This window comes from Limanda limanda, chromosome 5 (genome assembly GCF_963576545.1).
Source record: "Limanda limanda chromosome 5, fLimLim1.1, whole genome shotgun sequence".
Lineage (NCBI taxonomy): Eukaryota > Metazoa > Chordata > Actinopteri > Pleuronectiformes > Pleuronectidae > Limanda > Limanda limanda.
The window spans coordinates 23,442,831-23,464,219 of NC_083640.1; the positions used below are offsets into that span (position 1 = coordinate 23,442,831).

Here is a 21,389-nt window from a genome sequence, read left to right on the forward strand (position 1 = left end):
AGTGATGATGAACGTGATAATTTAACAAGATTCCTTCCTGTCTCATGTTTCAAAATAAGAGCCTTAAGCCTTATATATATATGCATTTATCTCTTATCACCTGGTATTATTTTGAGATTTCTCTCCTGCAGCTGCATGTATCATGTATCGGTCAGGCTTCAAAATAAACACCGACATCACGACATAGATGCAGTGTGGCACATACTGGTAATGTGCTATTTCTTTTAAATACATAACATAAAAATATAAGAAATCAAGTGAACAAGAATGGCACATTCAGTACAGCAGATATGATTAAATAATCGTAAACAGTGGATTAAATTAACAATAATCACTTTTCAACAACAACAAGAAAAGTTCAGTTTCCAAAGACACAACAGAGAAAAGGATGATGTAATATGGTTGATATAAGTGTAAATATTCATAGATGATAATGTGTCGTAAAAAAGTTTGTGCTCAGAACGACAATGAAAGTCCCGTCAGGTAAAGAGAATAAAAAACAAACGAAAGTTCTCATGTGCTATGACCTCATGGTGAAAGTACGAATTGGATGAAGTTTCTCTTTATAAAACCTGACTGAAGCTGTGCAGGACGGAGGACAGGGATTAAAGCCCAAAGGAAAAAGAGGGAATCAAAAGAAATTAAACACCAGATATTACTTTCACGTTTTCTTTTGACACCATTTAGCCGAAAAAAACATTTTACAGTTGTGCGTTCCGTTTGTAAATTTGTTTTGTTAAGATTTAATTTGTTCTCTAACCTGCATGTCGTGTGTCATTTCTTTCTCAGCAGTAATTAGCTTTACGAGAATGGTACCCGCTAACCCATGTTGCTAACAAATTCACAGCTGATAAGCGCCACCTACTGACATAACAAGGGTAAAGCACAACACAAGACAACTTGAGCGACAAACCTGTATTTCGTCCAAACGACTAATCACAGGATTATATTGTTTAGCGTTAAATCCTATATTTTTCTTTTTAACTAAGTGGCAGAAGTCTGTTGTAGCACAAACACCTTTAATCCCTGGGTGTGAATCCCCCGAGATTTGGTTCTTTTGCGAGTTAAGGTAGCAACAAGCGTAGAGGAAGTGGACACGAGGGAAACCCCCCCACTTGAGAAAAGCATGAATGAAGTGATGATTTTAAATGATGGTGTGTGCATGAGGGGAAAACCCCCCCAAAAACGTTGACACCTCTCACAACATCGATGGCAGCCCTCAGAGTTCTGGTTGGGGAGTCGTTAGCGGGGCCTGCTTCTCCGATTGTTTAGCGAGGGCGACGCGTGCTCGTTCCGTGGGCGTGCGAGGGGAGTCAGGGGCGATGACGAGGCACTCTTCATGCATCCTCCTGTAGCAGCTCAGTGGGGAAACAGCAGGTCTCTCAGCACAGTCTCTTCAAATACTCATTGCTTCCAGGTCCGAGGCTGAGAGAGACACCTAAAGCACATTCGCTGTGGACGCTTTTTCTCGGCCCGAGACAAGCTTTCATCTGGGTGAGACAAACGAGCTCCGTCCGGCCCGGGCGGAGCTGAGAGGGTTAAGGGTCAGAGTGTGGAGCGCTGAGGGGGTTTCAGAGGTGAGTCTCATCCCTCGTCTCGGTGCCAAACTCCTGTTGGTTCCTGGCGCCTCGAGGCTGCCCCACCTGCGAGTCCTCTGGCATGTGGGCCAGCGGGTCGGACCGGATAATGTACCTGAAGACAGAAAAAAAAACATTATCCGGCAGCACGGAGCAGGAGCTGTGCACCAGGGTGAAGACTTACTCCAAAGTAGGATGAAACCTGAGCTGTAAAGTAAACCAAAAAGTTAGAGATCACAGTGGCAGCAGGAAAGTCCAGACGAGAGACGAGACAATTAACGTGAACACATTTACAGTTTTAACGGATGTGGTTTGTTTTTGCGTCAGGTTTCTTGGTTTTGTTTTGTGTAGTTTTATTCCCAAGTATTTTGTAGAGCGCTTTGTCACCTTGTTCAGATCAGTGCTATAGGAATTAGGTTTCATTACTATTTATTGTCCCCTGTGGAACTGTTGCTGCGATTCAAACACCAAGTTATGTTGGTCCTGAGATTTCAAAACCACTCAAATAAAATCTACAGCAAACACTAAAAAGACACAACCACTTTATCCACTGTGCTGCAAATACTACAAACACAATTAATACTAAAATGCAACCAAATGCTTAAAGTTGCCAGACGCACAATAACTTTTTTGTATTTAACACCTGAACATCACACCAGACATGTGCAAACTATGCATTTGAATGTTTTTGGATTCTTTAAGTGACAGATATTTAAGCAGATATACATGACAGAAATTAACACTCACCAAATTGTGGTTTACACCCAAACTTTAAACATTAAACTCAATATTGTTTGCTCATTCACATAATAAACTTTTGTCTAATTTAATCTTCAACTATTAAAAAGTCGCATGTCTTTCCTGAAAACATCAATCAATGATTATATTGTAGTTTCCTCTGACGTTGGTCTCTCTTCAGGTTCAAACCTCTGTATCTCTACGTTCATCTCCGATATAAACTGTGAATTAAACATCAAACCATTCAGGTTTTCACATTAAATCTAAATCCCAAAAGTGAAGTCCACTGGATGAACGGAGGCGAACAGAGAGAGAGCAGTGAAACACGAGCTGTGATTCTTACACGATGTCGTTGAGCTCCAGCACGGTGTCGGGAGGAGGATTGATGAGGACGTACGACAGCGTGTTCTGGTGGTCGTTCATCTCGTCTGTAAAGGAGACACAAAAGATCCTTCAGAGCCGCTCCCCCGCCCTCCTCATGTTACACTACATCAGCCAGGAAATGAGCCCTCCAGCCCTCCTTCAACCTTCCACTGAGGACAGAGGCCAAGAAGCCCACCAACACTCTGAGATCGAGCAAATTTAGAGACAAAGAGTTTGGAGGATGGTCTTTTCCTCGACTCACTGTAAATTGTAAAAGATGCGTTTGTTACAACTATTTCAGAGATTTAAAAAGCAGTAAACTGTTTGAGCAAATTAATTTACGATTCAAATTGACAGTTAAATAAACAGCTAAATCTACGACTAACATTTCGCATTTTTAATACTTTTGACAACTGATGTTGATATTTGAGAGTTTAAACATCCCAGAAAGACAAATGGAGATAGAGTGAAGTAGCCGAGTGAAAAATGATCTCTGGAACTACAGGCGGTGACAGTAGTTATCTATCATCATATCTACATCCAAGCTGAGTGAACTGAGATTCATTGTCTCAGAAAACAAAACAAAATGAGTTTAAAGTTTGACGGAAGTAGCTTTAAATTAATATGAAAGCTTTTTTAAGACCCTGTTGTACAAACAGCGCCCTCTGTTGGTACCTGTATATTTTCCACACCACATATTTGTGTCTTTAATTTAGACATACAAATGATTTGTTCTTTACTAATGTTCAGTATGTGGCAGGTTGTAGTTTAGAAGAATACTGTCACTGATGAACTGAATATGTAGAAAACCTATAACCTGAAAAACCAACAGGACACAATAAACAAGCTGTCATCCAGACTGCTAAGGTAAAAATCAAGTTGATTTAACTTTTCTTCTATTTTGGTATTAAACAAATGAATAATAGCAAGTTTTAGTATTAGATTTAAAGAGTATTTTATTTGTGAAATGTAATGAAATAATCTCTCTTTTTTAAGAATAGCGATACATTGATCTCCCTATTCACAAAACATAATCTACAGATTGATGTAAATTGTTTTAATGTTAAAAATTTATCAAACCTTAAAAATTAACAGTTATAACTTTATTTATTTAACTTTTATGTAACTAAACCAAGCATGGAAACGATTTTGCACTATTTTATATAGCTTATTCAATAAGAGGAAACCTTGATCATCGATTCTTCAGATGTCCTATTACTGTATGTGTGTGTGTGTGTGTGTGTGTGTGTGTGTGTGTGTGTGTGTGTGTGTGTGTGTGTATGTGTGTTATTCGTGTCTGTATATATGAATGATTGTTCTCTGGCAGCGGCTCCTAATTGTGTTGTGTGATGGACAGAGGAAGGGAGAGGAGGGCACGTGTGTCTCCATGACAACCCACCTGCATGTGGCCCTTTATAAAGCCAGGCGGGGTGGAGGAGAGAGAAGGGCTAACCGTTACTGACAGGGCACTCTGTGGAGGAAGGGGGGGGGGGCCCATGCTGCCTGCTGACTCACACAGGAACCCATGCGCAGCTTCAGAACGGAGCCAGCATGCAGACAGCGTCCGCGGCTACGCAACATATCGACGTCCACCGCATTCCACCAACAGGCGGCAGGCTGCCATGCCAACGGACGACACTCGGCCCGCCCCACACAACCCGCCCCCTGGGTGACACACCCACAGACACAGAGGACATGCTCCAGCATCCGTCAGACTGGACCGAAGGCAGCGCGACTCAAACCAGACGCAGAGTGAAGCGGAACACATCGGGAGTGTGAGAGTGGAAGAGGTCAACCTGCTGGTGGGACTTCACCTGGAACTTTCTGTGCTCATCCACACTTGACTACTCTGCATCAAATATTGATTATACCATGGCCACAGGAAATACTCTGACTCAGTGGCTAGAGATTTGGTGCAATTAGAGGAAGAAAATAAACCTCACAAATACATCTGTTGATGCTCTGTTATCCCATATTAGATAAACACAATCAAACGATGGTCGTGAGTTTATTAGTGATTGATGTGCACGGCGACTGCATCAGACTCCTGATCTTAAACACACAGAGAAGATAGATTCATCACATGTTTAACCTCCATGTAAAAACTAAATAAGAGATAAGAGGGCTGCAGTCAAGTCTTTTACTGCGAAAAAATAACAGCCACATATAAAGTATATTTAAATAATCAAATGACTTCCATCCTCTTATATTTAAAGATTAGATATAAAACAGTTACAACATCTAAAGGGATTAAAGTGGATGAAAACAATGTGGAAGTGAGACAAGGATCAGTTTAATTTCTTGTTCTCATCTGTGTCATGTTCATTTAAATATTATATTAAACTTGATGGTATTAAACACCACAACAGGATTGTTATGATGCTTCTTTCTTTGTCTTTTCTTATGTGAGTTGGGCAGCTTTTCTTGAACAGCTACTTTTTGCGATTGATTTACTTTCGTTTTCTGCGTGTGTTGCATGTGACTCATGTGGATTTGTACTTAGCGATATTGCTGTTGTAATAACAGTTCAATCTATATTTAGTTTAATTAAGCTGTTTAGTTTTTGCAATGTGCTGGAGGACAAAGCCACCAAACGTGTTCCTGTCCCATTACTTACTGACAAGATAAACATCATCCTTCAGTGTATTGGCTTACAGTAAGTGAATCCCTTGGAATTATCTGCTTTGATATACAAATTTACCTAAAATATATTAAGATCTTCATCTAAGTTATAACTGAGAGGAATCACAATCTATTTTTACACTTTTATCAGTGTTGACAGGAAAAATCCACAAAAGCCAATTCCAGCCTGGAGTCATGAGTCCGATCGATGAAACGAGATTAGAGGGTTTGTGCCTCTGGGCCCCGTCAGCCCGCTTTCATCAAGGTTAAATTAATTCTTGGGTTTATCAAGGTACCTAACACCAGGATGTCAGCAGGACTGTGAAGCTCTGCAGAGGTTGGACCAAGCAATGAGTGGAATCATCAAAGTACATCAAGACAGATTGATTTCAAACGAAAAAGAAATTCCACCAGAGCCCAGACGTTAAAGCAGACTCCTTATTTTCTGTCATCTATATATATGTAGAGAACCATTAAGTAAGCGTACTGGTGGTTCTGTCTCAGCTCCACACGAGCGCAGCTTATTCTCCCAAAGCAGTCAACTTGAATAACTCCACAGTTCTCAATGAACTGTGCAGTTATTCAGTTGTTTGGCGACAGCAGAACAACCGGAGGCTTCTGGACGTGCGGCCGATCAAAAGACAGTTTTAAAGGAGGCCTGAGCTAATATTGTCTGTTTCAGTCGGAGGCTCAACTGCAAGACAGGCATTCTGAGATAAGAGAAGGACTTTCTGAACTGTGAATCATGCAAAGAGACTCAGAATAAAAATAAAGAGCTGGTTATGAGCACAGTAGATCCCCTCTAACCCGGCAGAGATACTCATCCCAGACATCCTAAAAATATATCTGAGCTGAAGCAGTTGTGTGGGAGGAACAGTCCAAATTCTGTATCCTGGACATTGTGGAGGTCTGATCTGCAGCCGCCGGAAGAGGCTTTACTTTTCAAATCCAGACCAAAGACTGAATATAAAGATGGATGACAAATCAAGGTTCTGTTGATACATGCACTGTGTTGTTTATAGCATCAAATAACTACTTAAAAACTAACTTTGAACAGGACTTTGTGACAGGAAATACTGCTTATATTGTCCATCTTTATACAGCCTATGATCGTGTTATCATAGTTAATTCCAAAGGGTTCATATACTTTATATTCTACTGCAAACTACGTTAAACTGCATTTAGCTTTTAGTGAAACGAGCAAAACAGACCAAAACCAAAGAAATTAACCTGACAACTGAAACCCTGCTTTTATTTTTGATGTGTCTAAGTGGCCATCGTATAAAATGATGAAACGTTGTGATAAAACAAACTAACGAAGGTGAAGAACTCTCCTCCTCTCAGTTCTGTATCTTCTACCTGATTAACATAATTCTCTATATATTTACACATGTAACCTTCCATCCACAGACATAATGTGTTCCGCTCCACTCTGTAAGCCATACTCTTTGCCCTGCCGTTCTCTTTTTGCCATTTGGGACGTCACCTCACAGGAACACAATGCAGAGAGAAGACCAGATAGAGAGACAGATAGTAGAGCGAGATAGATTGGCTGCTGAGCTACCGCTAACTCTGGCAGGACACACACAAACGCACACACACACACGCAGACACACACACACACGCAGACAAACACTCATACCGCACACACACACACACTCATGCAGTAAAAGTTGCAGAACTGTGATCAACGAGCTAACCTGCCGGCCTGGTCCTCTCTGTATACGGGTGCTCTGAAATGTCCTGTAACTCTAAGCAACGGCATTCACTGTTAATGTCCTGATTGGTTTTCATTTATAATTAAATGTTTAGTATCTATAACAAGACAAGGAAAAGTGGGAAGAAGACATCTTCTACATTCTCTAATTCTGTGGATAAATTCCGTGCACTAGTCTTTAATGGATGCTGGTGAAAGAAAGAAATTCTTTCTCCACAGGACGGGAACCACCACACATGTTGTAGATGAGAGGTATAAACAGCACAGAAATTACCTTGCAAATATCCTAGATTTACTCGATTCATGACATCGCTCGCAGTGAGATTAGAAACATCCTCTACAAGCCGAAAGGAGGGAAGAGAGTAGAGTCAGAGAGAGAAAGAGAGAGAAAAGGGTGAGGAACAGAGGAAGGGGAGGGACAACAAGAAAAAGAACAAAATAAAAGATCAGGCAGGCAGCGAATGCATTTTGCAGTTTCACAGCTAAAAGAACTCTTGGAGGGGGTGAGATCGATGCAAAGAAGCCATGCGTTAGAGTGTGTGTGCACAGAATCACTTCCAAATTATTCATCTATCACACATTGCAATAATCCTCACTGACATTCATGGTTGTTAGGAAGATCTTGATCTTTTGAGGCTCTTCCTGAAACGTATTTAATTGACACGTTACATAATATTTGGCAAGTGCAACACATCTGGAGCATGATTCTGCCTTTTCTTTTTTTGAAAGCATGAAGCTGGGAGGAGAGAAAATGAAGAAGAAGAATAACCAAAAGGTGGAGAAGTGAGCAGCTGAGAATGCAGGCAATTGCAGTCTGTGGTAAAAATGCAATTGAGAAAAGGTTTAGTGCTCCTGCATCTCCATGCATGTTGTGTTCACGTGTTGGTGGTGTGATCGTGACCATGTGATGGTGTTCAGGGCGTATGGAACATGGAGGAGGAGTTCGAGGTGTCTAAGATGATGATGTTTTCTGATGGTTCATGATAATGAAGTGCGATGTTCATGATCAGTTAAGACCCGCAGCAACGAATCCTTATACTGTAGATGGGATGAGATAAAATGACTGGAACACAGATTGGAGTTCATAACCACGTTTCTCTAACACAGTGCTGATCTTGTGGCAGAAATAATCAAATTGGCGGAGAGAAGACTCAGTGGGTGGAGCTAAAGAATCAGCTACACTCTGAAGTTTGTTTATATCACATTTAAAGAAGTCAGAGTTCTGTTCTTTTGTAAATATGAGTAGTGTCAAGCCTTTTAGTGTTAATTATTTCAACCTAGTTAAGGCTAACGTGGATAATACTAATTTTCTTTTCTGATAAATTTAGTTTTCTTGCTTATTAATTTTAAGTTAAATGTATAAAGTTCAATCTAACCATTCTCTAGTCTGCTGACTTTCCTCATCTATGATCATGAGTATAAATATATTTATCTAGATTCTTTGTCATCAACCATTGAAGTTTGACTCAAACAATGATATTATTTCTTCCACCAGAGCTGATGTGACCTTAATAAAATGTTCACACTCCAATCTGCGTCACACATTTTAATTTACATTATTATTCATTTGCAAGTCTATTATGATTAATTATAAATCAAATTAAAATAGAGGAATATACAAAATTACATTATTATTGCTAGTTATTAGGTATTTAATCTTGTTATTTGTTCGTAATATATTTTTAATACTACAAATTAGCTTTAATTCATTAGTTTATCGCTTCTCCAAACATCCACTGACCGTATCCGACGGTGGGCAGGCCCAGGTGCTTCATGCGATTCTTGACCAGCTCGGACAGCTCCTGCCGCTCCGAGCGTCGGTACAGGTTGAGTCTCTGCTGCGAGATGCGCTCGGTCCGACTCGGCGGCTTGGCGCTCTTCCTGCTCAGACGTCGCGCCCACTGCATGCTCTTCTTCCTCAGCAGCGGGTGCTCCGACTGGTCGCTGGTTGTGGAGTTCCTGTGGGCCACCTTCTCCTTCCAGATATCTCTGCGATCGCGTTGCTCCTCGCCGTGCTCCACGTTGATGGACACCTGAGACTGAGAGAGCATGGGGACAGTGTTCACTTCCTTCTTTAATGACTTCACAAGAGCCATTTTCAGACACTCAGAAATCACGGTTACAAACTTTGGATATTAATAATTGCCAGAAAAATGCCATTAAGGTATTTTTCCATCTTTGCATACTTTAAGCAGGGGATGTTCAAACTGAAATCATAAAGAAGCGTGTTTGTCCCTTACCTGTGCATAACTGTCCTTGCTCTGAAACAAGAGAAGGACAAACAGACATCCAAACAAGAGATGCAATGAAAGATGGGGGCATCCAAAGCAAACAGGATCAGTAAAGGCCTCACAACTCAGCACATGAAATAGTTAATATGATGGATTAACTATTTTATCACCAGTTAACAGTGGGAAATTAACACCAGCCAGTAGGTTTGTTTCTCTTTCTCTATATATCTCGTATACAAGCTATTTACCTGACCTGCCAAATGATTTGATAATTTAGGGGCTTGTTTCTATTTCAATAATAACCCTGGCTAGTAAGCACCAAACCTGTGATGTCCAAACATGTTAATTTCCTTCCCTGTTAACTTGATAGAAATTAAAATAAACCAGATTATTAATAACGGAAAATAGAAAGAAAGAGAACCAAAGTAAGAGGAGAGAATAAAATAAAGAAAGAAAGGAAATGACACAACAGTACAAATGGAAGTAAAAGGTTTTAGGTGAGAATACAATTAAAGAGAAGATGTAAAGCCAGGAAATAACAAAAATAGAACAGCGGAGGTAAAAGGCTTTAGGAGAGAATAAGTCAAAGATGCAGCAGGGACGAGGCCAAACCAGACGCCACAGCCGAGGCCAAAGAGAGGTTTCTGAAATGAAGCATCTGAAAGTGAGCTTGCCTCTGAGGTTGAGAACATGTGCGACTCGGTGCGATAAAGCCCGATGGGGATCTCAGCGCTGGAGGAGCACAGTTTCTGAAAGAGTCTTCCGTAAGTCCTGATCCACAGATCCTCCTCCGTGATCTTCATCTGAGGAGAGAGAGCAACGACCCAGTGGATGCACACATCCTGCTCTCATCTGTTCGAATCACACGATTAGACACATGACGCTGTTCTATACTTACAACACACAGGTATCCAGAGCCAGGCGTCGTGTCCAGACCGAGCAGGAGCCTCGCGATGCCGATCATGTAGTCCTTAACAAAAGACTGTCAGAACACAGAGAAGGACGCTGATGAACAAGTAAGAGGAGCCCAGCTGCAAACAACCTGTACAGACAACTGCATTTAGACATTTAATTAACTTCTATTTTCATAAAGTAATATCTAATAATATCTTTATAGCACTTTTCAAAGCATAAAATGCAGCAGAAGGTGATTTATATGAAAAAAGTAGTTCAAAGAGTAACAGAAGCTTAATAACTGAACATATTAGGAGAATAGGGGATGTTAATAGAATAAAACTTTGAAAGGGTTCAAGCATTTCAACATGTATGCCTGAGAAAATCAAGTCTATTCATTTATTTTAAAATGATCCCACGTTTTCATTGCAATTGAATATGTTTTTGTTTTATTTGTTCTGTTCATCCATAATAAACCAAAGTTCTGCCTCAGATGTATTCTGTCCCACCTGGTACAGCAGCGTATCCAACATGCTGATACTGAAAACCCTGCCTGCAGCAAACGGCAGCCGGAACATGAAGGCCAGGTTGGAGCCCTTATCTCGCTCTATCTGGAAATAAAGTAGATAAAAACATTTGAGAAACAGAGCGACAGAGCGACAAGATGTTAAAATTTAACTTGATCCTTTTTGCATGCTGAACTTTTGCTCTTGTGCTACATCTTCAAAGAGACTGATTTGGCCTGTTGGTTTCCCTTAGTTAAAACCTTCAAGTTGGTCACAGCAATACATCTCTTAAGGATTGTAAAAGTTTAAGCTACGACTATAGCTGTAACTTTGGTCAAAGTTTGGTTATTATTCTGTCACTTCTTGGACTTCTTCCTTAAATTCACATACAACTGATCCTCTTCATCTGTTCATGGTGTTGTGTTTTATTTTCTTCATTTACAGAACTGAAAATCACACAGAGACATGGAAAAGCACCAAGATTTAACAAGAAATTAAAATACTTCTACAACTAGGACTTGAATTTGGGGGAAAGTGAATTTCTTTTTGCTGGAACAGATTCAATACGCTCACTGCTAAAAAATGCCAAATATAATAATCAACATTTAACAAGTTTTGGCCTCTGTCCATGTATTCAAGTGTGTTTTTGTGAAATAATTAAAAAAGCAACAGGAGTTTGGCTGAAAAATATTCCCACAGTGTTGCTGCTTGCACAGACGCACCTGGTAAACATAAATCAAAAGTATAATATAACCTATGAATAAGAATATTTGGAGTTGACTGTACAACAATAGGATCTTACACCATTACAGCAATACAAGCTATCTTCTATAATACAGCTATGATTTGTCTTTAAGACACATGGATGAAACATGGAATTGATCGTAGAGTTTCATCCAGGAGAGTGAGTCAAAGCCTGGGCGTCTCTACACGAGTCCACGAGAAGCACCAACCTTCTCCAGCTTGGAGAGAGCAAGTGAGTAGCAGTCCTTGGCTCTGAACTGCATGAACCTCATGTTGGACGGGTGCGTGAGCTCGGTGATGATGCTGAGGCTGGGGAACAACCTGAGGGTGGTGGAGACAAAGAGAGAGAGGGATGTCACTGCAGAGATGAGATAAGCTTCGGGGGGGGGGGGGGGGGGGGGAGATCTGGTGTGGCAGTGATTCATGTTTTTAATTCTCAGCTGTTGAATTATAGAGCAGCTTCAGAACTTTGGAAAAGGGACAAATTCCTTCTCCGTTTTGACAGAAAAACAAACATTTACTCTGAGAAAAAAATGAAGCAGAATCCAGCAAATTCGATCTCGTGCACAAACATCCACTTACAGGATTCAGTGTTGATTGTGCGTTTCTACACTGCACATCTGTGTCTCTGTACCTGAACATAGTCTGGACGTTGACGATGGTCTTGGCGTCGGCCATGTAGTCCTCCTCAGCGCACATGGTGCTCTCTTTATCCACAACCACCAAGTTGTCGGCGTAGATGATCCCACACTGCAGCAGGTTGTCCAGGCTAAATACAGTTTGTAATAATTCAAGGCATGTCATCAAACACAGCGTCTCCTCTTCATAGCAACAGTACAACATCAATCTGCAAAGTTAAATACATTTTTCTGAACATTGTGCTAACACTGATCGATTAATTCACCAAACAACATCAGAAAGTTTAGAATAATCTGGATAGTTGTGAACACATTTATTGTTGAAGAGAAATCAACAATGTTCTGCAGCTGCAGACAATCGGTGTCAGCGGTAGCTGTATTAAAAATTAAAAAACTGCTGAGATAAACATCATTTAATTAATTAATTGATAGAGCAGGTTTTTATATTTCAAACACATACTTATCGATGGTGCCAGCCATGAAGTAAACCATTGGAAAGCAGCAAATGGCCTCTAAGAAGTGGTTGTCTGGCCTGCGGGCAAAACAGGAAACATCATGAAGGAGCAGCACAGACAAATTTTCTTTGTAAGACACCCAGTGGAAGATGACAAAATTGTTTTTATAATTTCCAAAAAGCTCCCTGGCTCTGCAGAGCTAAGTTAATGAAACCCAGCGTGATTTAGAAAAAAAGGGGGCGGCCACATGCATAGAATTTCTCATGCACAGAGAACTTTTGCTTATGAATAATTAAAAACATTTTGTTTTCTTTATCCTAAAAGCAAAAGCTGAGCTATAGTTCCAATTTATACTGAAAGCAATTAGGTTGTGTAACCACTGGAGCTTGAAAAAAAAACAAAAACAATTTCAAAACAACAGGCAACTAATAAAAAATGCGAATACGCTCTTACACACAATCAGGCAAACATAGATTCCATTTTCCACTGTTACTAATAATAATAATGATAATGGAAAATCAGGGAGGTTTAATAGTCTTACGCGTTATCCAGCAGCAGCACTATGGGGTTGAGCTCCTTCCTGGGCCGGTAGTATGCACGCAGGGGGACAATGAAGTTGTAGAGGCCGTTTCCTGCCATCTCAGCGGACACTATGATCAACTTGTTCTTGAAGCCGTACGCTTTAGCGTCCACGAAGCTGCTGTGTGTGCAGCCCTGGAGAGAGAGAGACACGTCAACCAGAGGTCAGTCAGATCACATCTGTACAAAGATCTGAGCAGACACATCACATTTTTACAGTTTTAATAAAAGATACAATCCTCTCTAGCTCATATAAGATCAGGCTTGTTGTGAAGTCTTACAAGGAGTTTAAATAACATGTATTAAGTGTATGTTGCCATTGTTACGGTTTGAATTCTTGTGTTAAAGTCAAAAATAGTCACCTGAAAGTTTTCAGAAAGTTATCGGTTTCACCACAAAAAAACGACTGTGTAATGCTATAAAATATCTCCTACTCAGGAGTTTATGCTTTAATAAACACGAGATGTGTCCGCCTCATTTTCATAGATGAAAAAATAATGGAATAATAATGATGATTAACAAAACTCCAGGTGGCACAATTTCAATCTAATCATGAAATGAGAAACTCAGTTGGATCCCGACATCTGCTGATGATATGAAGTGTCTTTCACCTCCGGAATATAATTTCCAATTTCTTCGTTCAATAAACAGCTATAATCAGTCATTACTAATATTTGCAGCCTTTTTTTAATTAGATTTGTAACAACATTCATCAGTGTTTCTTGTATAACTTAGAGATAAATACCAGCTAATGTTCAGGGAATTATGAGAAACCTTAAATATGGGACTCATAAATCGAACCATACCGATATTTTTACTGTGTGTTTTGAAGTGATGTGGGTTTGTGGTGTTAACGTGTTTTCGTGCAGGTGAATTCACCCTGTCGAGGCGAAGGCAGCAGAACGGAGCCTTCTGCGGCAGGAGGTGGCACAGAGTGGGAGAGCTGCCGATGTAGGGCGAGTTCGGAGGGTAGCCTTTCACAAAACTGATGGAGGAGAAACACATACTACGATCAAACTTTCACAGCATTGTCAGTGAGACGTGTGAAGAACTAGAGCAAAAACTGGCGCATATATCGTGATTTCACTAGTTATCCAACAGTAACCTTCGAAATTAGTTTCAAGAAGTGTTTTCACATCACAAAAATCCCTGAATCCCATATTTCATTAAACCATTTAACACCACGAACTGCCGCCATCACACTGTTTCTACTTTCCAGTGCATAATTAGCTTCTGCAGCTGTTGTGTTCAAATTGCTCGTGTTTATAATTCTGAAGGACTTCCTTCCCCCGTTCAAAACTGACTACACCAACAATTACAATGTTTTCACAGAGTGTTTGTTTTTTATTTTGAGCGTCAATTGGGTTGTGTGTCCCCTGATTTGTAGTATGTCAGCTGTAATTACCCTCATCGCTCTCACGCTGCCCTCCATAGTTTGCCAGTAAGAGGGAGTGTGAGTTTGTTAAGAGAAAAGTCCTCCCCATCACCACATGGTGGTGCTGTAGGACCTTGAGTTTTATTTTGCTTTCTGGCAACAGCTTCTGAAAACTCCTTAAAACTACTCAAGCGCAATGGATTGCAGTAATAAGAGGCTGAGAGGTGGGGAGGGGCAGGTTCTGTCTTTTAGTTTATGAGACCCAGAGATGTCTGGGTCCAACAAATGCTGCCCAGAACCCCCCGTCTTGAACTTATATCATCTGATGAAACCATATAAAGCGACAGAAGACGGGAACAATCTGCTGAGATAAAGTGATTCCTTGGACTGGCTGGACCATCGTGGCAACAGTAAGTCTGGCAGGTTGACAGCCGAGAGTGGAGGGATCAGGATTTATGCAAGGACACAAACGTAAGCCTCACTGAGGAGGAAATTGAGGACAACCCAGTCATGACATGCACATTCATCACTGACCCCTCTGCACCTCATAGCATCATGACACATAGAATACACACTTAATCTCAAACACATCCATCTCTTCCTCTTGCACCCAACGAGAGGGCGAGTGGGCGTGTGAGATCAATCAAACGCAGAGAACGTGAAACCTGCCCTTTGAGGACATTTCACTTTTTACTGCTGCACGACAAGATCTACTGTTTGGGACAAAGCCACCGAATCTCTCATGCTCGGAGCCACTTTGTGTGACACTTTCACCGAATCCACATCACTTACTCTGACCCTACAGATCCCTCCTCGTCTGACTGGTTTGTCTCATCCTCCGATTGGTCGCTGAGGAGGTCGCAGGGCAGAATGGCGGAGGAGTCGGCGATCTCGAGGACCGGGGCGATGCTCGGCCTGCGGCTTCCGTCTCCGTTCTCCGTCGGCAATGTCAGCTTGCTGCTTTCCTCGGGCGGATCGGGGTTCTGGAGGTCTATGGCTACGGTTCCTGAAAGTCACACGACACGTTATCACGCTGTTTACCACTGAGCATGAAAACAACAAGGCAATTAAGAAACAGCAGGTGCAGCACTTTCACTGCCATGTGCTGTAAAGTCAACGGTGAGTGTTTGCACATGATGAGACCAAGATCACTTTATCTCAGTCAACATTCCCTTGCTGGAAAAAGCCCTTTTCATATTGGATATAATACATTCCATATATATGCTGCTTCAGCATCTCATCCACCCACATTCATAACACCTCCCTGAGCTCGGCTGCTTGACCTTGAGGAGAAAATGTATTGCTTTCTGAATCACGTCTTTGTACGTTACGAATGGCATGCAAGCAGCGCTGACACTTTGTTTTTCACCAACTATGCCACTAGCCTACATCATATCAGTGGAGTAGAGCCCGGAATATATGGATTTTTGGGGGAAGAAGCTGATATTAGGGGGTTAATATTTATATATTGAATTCCCTAGATGTTGTCATCAATTTGGTCAGAACATAAATGATAAATAACTATAAATAAAACACGACTAGGAACTTGAATTTAGGAATTACAAATATTGTTTGCATGTAAAATGTAAACAGGCATATTTTCTGTCATGTTTATTCTTTAACTAAAGATTTTCTTATCAGCGCATATCTGCAAACAAACACTGATACTGATTCGTCTGTGAAAGGCTCATATCAGCTGATTGATAGATAATCAATTGGGCTCTAGTTTGTAATATGATGTCTATGTACCATACAAATATCATGTATATTAGATAAAAAGATAAATACTGAAAACAAATATCACAAACGATCTAAGTGTTAGTTGAACGGAGATGAAAACATCAATGGCACCGTGCCACAACAATAACAACAAACCATAAATGTTATTTATAAAAGAAGTAAATAAGAGAGAGAAAGTGATGCGCCATGCACAAACTTACCATATGAAGTGGCCTGATCAACTTTCACAGGTCATAGAAAAAGCACAACACAATAATTTCAGCCATCAAAGTAAAAAAGCATGGAAGAAAAAGATTCATGCATAACAGTCAGTGAGAGCGTCACACCCAGGCAGCCCCCCCCCCCCCAGCTTGGAGTAAATAAACAACAACAAAGCATCCATTTTCTCTTCCAACCAAAAAAACCCTCTCAGCCAATCACACACAAGCATCTGCCACCTGTCCTGTTACTTGTGCAAACTGTAAACATGATCTTCCATCTTCCCGTCTGCTTTCATCATCACTAGCTTAATCTACTGAAAATCATTTATTGTTCCTGTGTCCGGGTTTTCACTCTCACCCATGCTGGCGATGATGCTGTGCACGGGCAGCCTGGAGGGGGCGTCGTAGAGGCCGGACACGGACAGACCTTTGCTGTGCTTCTCCTCCTGTTTGAAGATGAAGGCGGAGTTCTCCTCCTTGGTGATGTTGATGTAGTAGCAGGTGTCCGCGGCAGCCATGATGTGGCGGGGGCCAGGGTTGAGGAGGATGCTCTTGTTGTCCTCCCTCTTCACTCCGATCAAACACACACCATACCTGGGAAGTAAAGACACGTTTTTACCTTGAACGAAAGCAACCACTGGAATGAGATGAATTATGATCAAGTGTGAAAGTTTGACTTACTTCTTATGTGCATGGAAGGAGGCGTAGGTGAAGCTTTTTCCATCATACTCCCCAAAAAACTTGCTGTCACACAAACGGATGTGGTAGACCTCGTTTCCCGAGCAGCGCCCGTACATCTTCTGCCAATTCTCGGGTGACAGCTGCCCCTCCCTGGAGAAAAAAGCATTATCAGAATATTTATGACTTGAATTAAAAAAGAACTTGAAGAGTCATACATTCTACAAGGCACTGCTGTCAAAAAGCAGCTCCATTTTAAAAAGAAAAGTGGAGTTAATGCTGAAAGAAGATGTAAGAGTAAAACTTTGTTGCAATAACTTTGTCAGATTTTATTTCAGCTGAGCACAAGAGTTGATTCCAGTCAAACAGAAAGCACCTTTACATCAAATGAGACTTTATTTACAACTCAGAAGCTCTCATCTCCCCACGAGACGATGAATATGACCTTTCCTGACCTTGTGCTCCTGAGCTTCCTACATTTTAGTCACTCTTCACATGGGCATCAATAGTCTTATATTAACCCAATTAAAGACAACAGTCCGAATAAGAAGCTGCCATGTAAAGAGCATGTTCTGATTACATTAACACTAATAAAGTCATGCTCTGTCACATGTAAATAGGAATTGTAATATTTTAGCAAATCATATAAGCATCAATATTTGAAATGTCAATAGCCAGATTACAGGCGTCGATGTAGATATAGTCACAATAATTAACTAAAGCGTTATTGTGGCCGCATATCTTCATCCATTTAATCTTTTAAATAAAAAATTGTGCCATAGAGCCTCATTCCTGTCACATTCACAGCCCCAGGGCAGAACAGGTTCCCATAATGGAAGTTAAAATGGATGTTCTCTGTCTCTGCTGTGCAGAGCAGTAAAGAAACAAAGGTCCCTTTGCAGAGAAAGTGAAAGGCACAGCCATATTTATAGCTTTAAGAACTGTTCTGATTCTGTAATGTTTGGGGACAAGTCCCTGCAGTGGTGACAGTGCAGCTTTCAACTGTGAACGGACAAACCTTTATAACCAATAACCAATAACATTTGGTTAGTTTTCAATATGTTATGTCAGGGTGAGATCTACTGATATAGGTTAAAAGCCCCTTCTGTAGCTCCTAATGAGACCTCTATGCTTCTCAGCTGTTTGTTTGGTCCTTTCTCACCTGTGATAGCAATTGAAGACAATTGTCTGCTTGAAATGTCCCCACTTATTTATCTCCATTTCTATAGGGTACAAATAATTTTCTCCTGACTACAAGATCCTTGTTCAATAAGCAGTAATTCAGCTCTTTGCTCGGCTTCTTTGTTTTCTTTGTGCTTCTGCAAATCGAAGGTTTGCAGGTATGCATGACAAAAGGGCTTTTCAAAAAGAACGGAGCTTTGTTTCAGTGAGGTGGAAGCAAACCAACAAAATCTGGCAGCATCTGAATATGACTTAGTGAGAATGAGCAGGACCATAACTCACAAGGTAATAGCATGGCCAGCATTATATTCTCTAATCTTCACGAGCACTCAAAGTGATTTACATCACATTTTACATTCACACATTCATACAGCGCTCACTATATGAAGCACATTGTACATCAATCAGAAAATATCAGTGTCTTTCCCAAGGACACTTCACCATGCGGACCGGAGGCGGCAGGAATCAAAAGACAGATGCTCTAACTCAGCTCTACTAAACTGATGCTTCCTAATGTCCTGAGATACAGGCTCGAAAATAGAGGTGACCATGTGTTAACCATTACTCTGGACTAGCTTACCCATTCATATCCAAACTGCTAAGACCATAAAAAACTATTTTAATCATTGCTTGAGACCCAAATTCTTCTCAGTGGCTTTCAATTTAATTTGAGCGGTGCGATTTCAGCGGTTATTGTGCAATATTTTAATTATCAATTATTTATTATGTATAAATTGAGTATAAAAGTAAATCAAAGTTCATAAATAACTACATCAGGTAAATATAATCAAGGTAAAGAAATACTCACTGTCCCCTGGAGGTGTGAACCAGGAGAGTGACTAATGTGGACGTGGCCGGACACACACAGTTGAGCGCCAACATGGCATATTTGAACTCCTCTTCACAAACTACATGATCTGAATGGCATAGGATACATTTAAAGGACAAGTTGGTTGAGGAAATCTTACAAACATATAATAATAATCAGGAGTTCTGTGATCTCCCTGCACGTACCAGCAAACTTGACGTGAAATTTGTTTTCTGGTTTGAGAATCTGGACGTAGAGGGGACAGTTTGGAGCAAAGTCCTTTGCAGCCCAGGCCCTTAAAATAGTCTGGTGATCCTGTGGGATGAGAAAAGGATCTTTTTTACTCATCCAGAGACTTGATTCTTAAAAGTGTTACCTCAGAGACTCAGTATGCACTCAATACTTTCACTTGAATCACAATGAGTAGCTTAAAGAGGGTTTATGCTGGATATAAAAACAGAGTTTACAACTGCTTCGAAAAATTCCCGTGGATGAGACTCACAGCAGCAGTTCGGTCGACTTCGTTCCTGCTGCTCAGGATGAAGCAGGCCTCAGCATCATCCATCCTGAGTATCGACAGAGAGACAGACAGAAAGACGGATGAGGAAAAAGGGACAGGAAACTCATTATTGAAAGAAATCAATACTTTAAGGAAAAACAAGTCAAGGGTGAATGCTCATGTCCGATGATAATGAAAGAAAACAGCCCAAGTCTTGCATGACGACCTAGCTGCTGGTTGACATGAGACTGCAGATCACGCCATCATTCATGGAGACAGAAAACTCAATTGGATCTAGAGTATGAGATGATAAACATAAAAAGCAGCAGTGATTTGTCTATAAAGCTTACCTGGCTGGGCGATTTCATCCATTACATACTATTGCGAGAAATTGCACTAGCATCTAATCCCCCTGCTGCGAAAACAACATCTGCCAATAAGCTGAACGATCTCCCCAAAGCAACCATTAATCAGGGAACCACACACTGGTGATGCTGGTGCAACAACATGTCACATAAATGGAGCCGGAGATGAACCGATGTTATTGCGGTGTGTGAATGTGGCCTGTGATAAGAGCAGATGATAAATGCAGGAGGAAATCCTATTACACCGATGTGTAAATAGAGGTCGACCAAATGGACTTCACAATCTAACTTCAATCTAAATGGCTCTGCGCAGGTGGAGGGCTTACACTTAATATTACCTCTGCCAAGAAGGTTATGTTTTCATTACCGCTTGTTTTCCTGTTAGCAGGATTACGTAAACAGAACAGAACCGATCATATTAAAACTAAGGGGAATGGAGGGGTATGGGCCAAAGAGGCACATTATCTCAAAGTGCCCTTCTAGATATATTTAACATATTTGTATAGAGAGATTATAATACAGACTATGAATTTACCTGGAATAACCGCCCCACAACATTTTACATCAATATCTGTCCAGACTATAGACCATTTCATTTGAATCCTCTGGTCCAAAATTATGTGTGAGCCTAATTTAAAACAAATTCCCTGAAGGCGTTAGTGAAACCTAGTGTTCATGAGGATGTATCAGACAACGATATACAATGTACTTTAAAGAATATGATATGAATGTTTTAGAATGACCTACGAACTTGGTATTGCAACCTAGTTGATATCAATTAATGACAAAGTCAGCGATGTCGGCGACAATCCAGAAATCTGAAATTGAGCTAACTCAAGGATGCACTGACACTCACATCCGCTAAAAACATAACAAGTACACAACTACATATGTGATTTTGTCTGTTTTCTGTTTGGTTAAATGTGAGAATCCACTGCTATCACTCACTTGGCCCTCATGAGGTCCTGGTCTTTGAGGGCAGATCCTTGCAGGTAGATGACCCTCTGGGACCACAGAGGGATTTGGAGGATGCGACGAACCTGAATGTCGATATCTGTCGGACACAGAATCACCACGTAATAGTCCTGCACAACAAAAGAGACACAGGGCCTTTTTTATATTTCAAATCCCCATGAAACATTAAATATACCTGGCTGTATATGCAGCACTCAAAAGTTACAGTTTGGCGGAGACGTGCCCACTTCAGAACCCAGAGAGAAGAGATCAGACAAACCTGCTCAAACTGAAATATCTCTAATGGCAAAAAACGAAAGTATTTCTAACTTTGGCAGAACCCGGTGTGGAATGGACTCATGCAGGAGCTGATCCATCAGCATGAAGAGGACACTGAGAAAATTGATATAGAGCCTTTAAACGGCCTCTTTCAGCAGTTTTATACTTTATATATCAAATATTCTCTTGCATCTAATGTTGATGGAACAGTGTTATACTCTTGGAAGCTCAGATATATCCCTGAC

The 21,389-nt window shown here is 40.8% G+C and overlaps 1 protein-coding gene across 1 annotated transcript in view; it reads right to left on the reverse strand.

Moving 5' to 3' along the window:
* Positions 1 to 1,571: 1,571 nt before the first annotated feature.
* The window catches only part of LOC133002043 (potassium channel subfamily T member 1-like), a 58,603-nt gene continuing 38,785 nt past the window's right edge, over positions 1,572 to 21,389 (reverse strand). The window contains exons 12-29 of the mRNA XM_061071778.1: positions 20,860 to 20,996; positions 19,550 to 19,613; positions 19,254 to 19,362; positions 19,048 to 19,156; positions 17,061 to 17,210; positions 16,738 to 16,973; positions 15,232 to 15,445; positions 13,944 to 14,049; positions 13,027 to 13,199; positions 12,491 to 12,562; positions 12,027 to 12,161; positions 11,598 to 11,713; positions 10,652 to 10,749; positions 10,147 to 10,230; positions 9,923 to 10,051; positions 8,759 to 9,056; positions 2,659 to 2,743; positions 1,572 to 1,692 (exon numbers count right to left, since the gene is read on the reverse strand). Coding sequence (XP_060927761.1) covers positions 1,572 to 1,692; positions 2,659 to 2,743; positions 8,759 to 9,056; positions 9,923 to 10,051; positions 10,147 to 10,230; positions 10,652 to 10,749; positions 11,598 to 11,713; positions 12,027 to 12,161; positions 12,491 to 12,562; positions 13,027 to 13,199; positions 13,944 to 14,049; positions 15,232 to 15,445; positions 16,738 to 16,973; positions 17,061 to 17,210; positions 19,048 to 19,156; positions 19,254 to 19,362; positions 19,550 to 19,613; positions 20,860 to 20,996 — 2,436 coding nt within the window. The remainder of the gene's footprint in view (positions 1,693 to 2,658; positions 2,744 to 8,758; positions 9,057 to 9,922; positions 10,052 to 10,146; positions 10,231 to 10,651; positions 10,750 to 11,597; positions 11,714 to 12,026; positions 12,162 to 12,490; positions 12,563 to 13,026; positions 13,200 to 13,943; positions 14,050 to 15,231; positions 15,446 to 16,737; positions 16,974 to 17,060; positions 17,211 to 19,047; positions 19,157 to 19,253; positions 19,363 to 19,549; positions 19,614 to 20,859; positions 20,997 to 21,389) is intronic.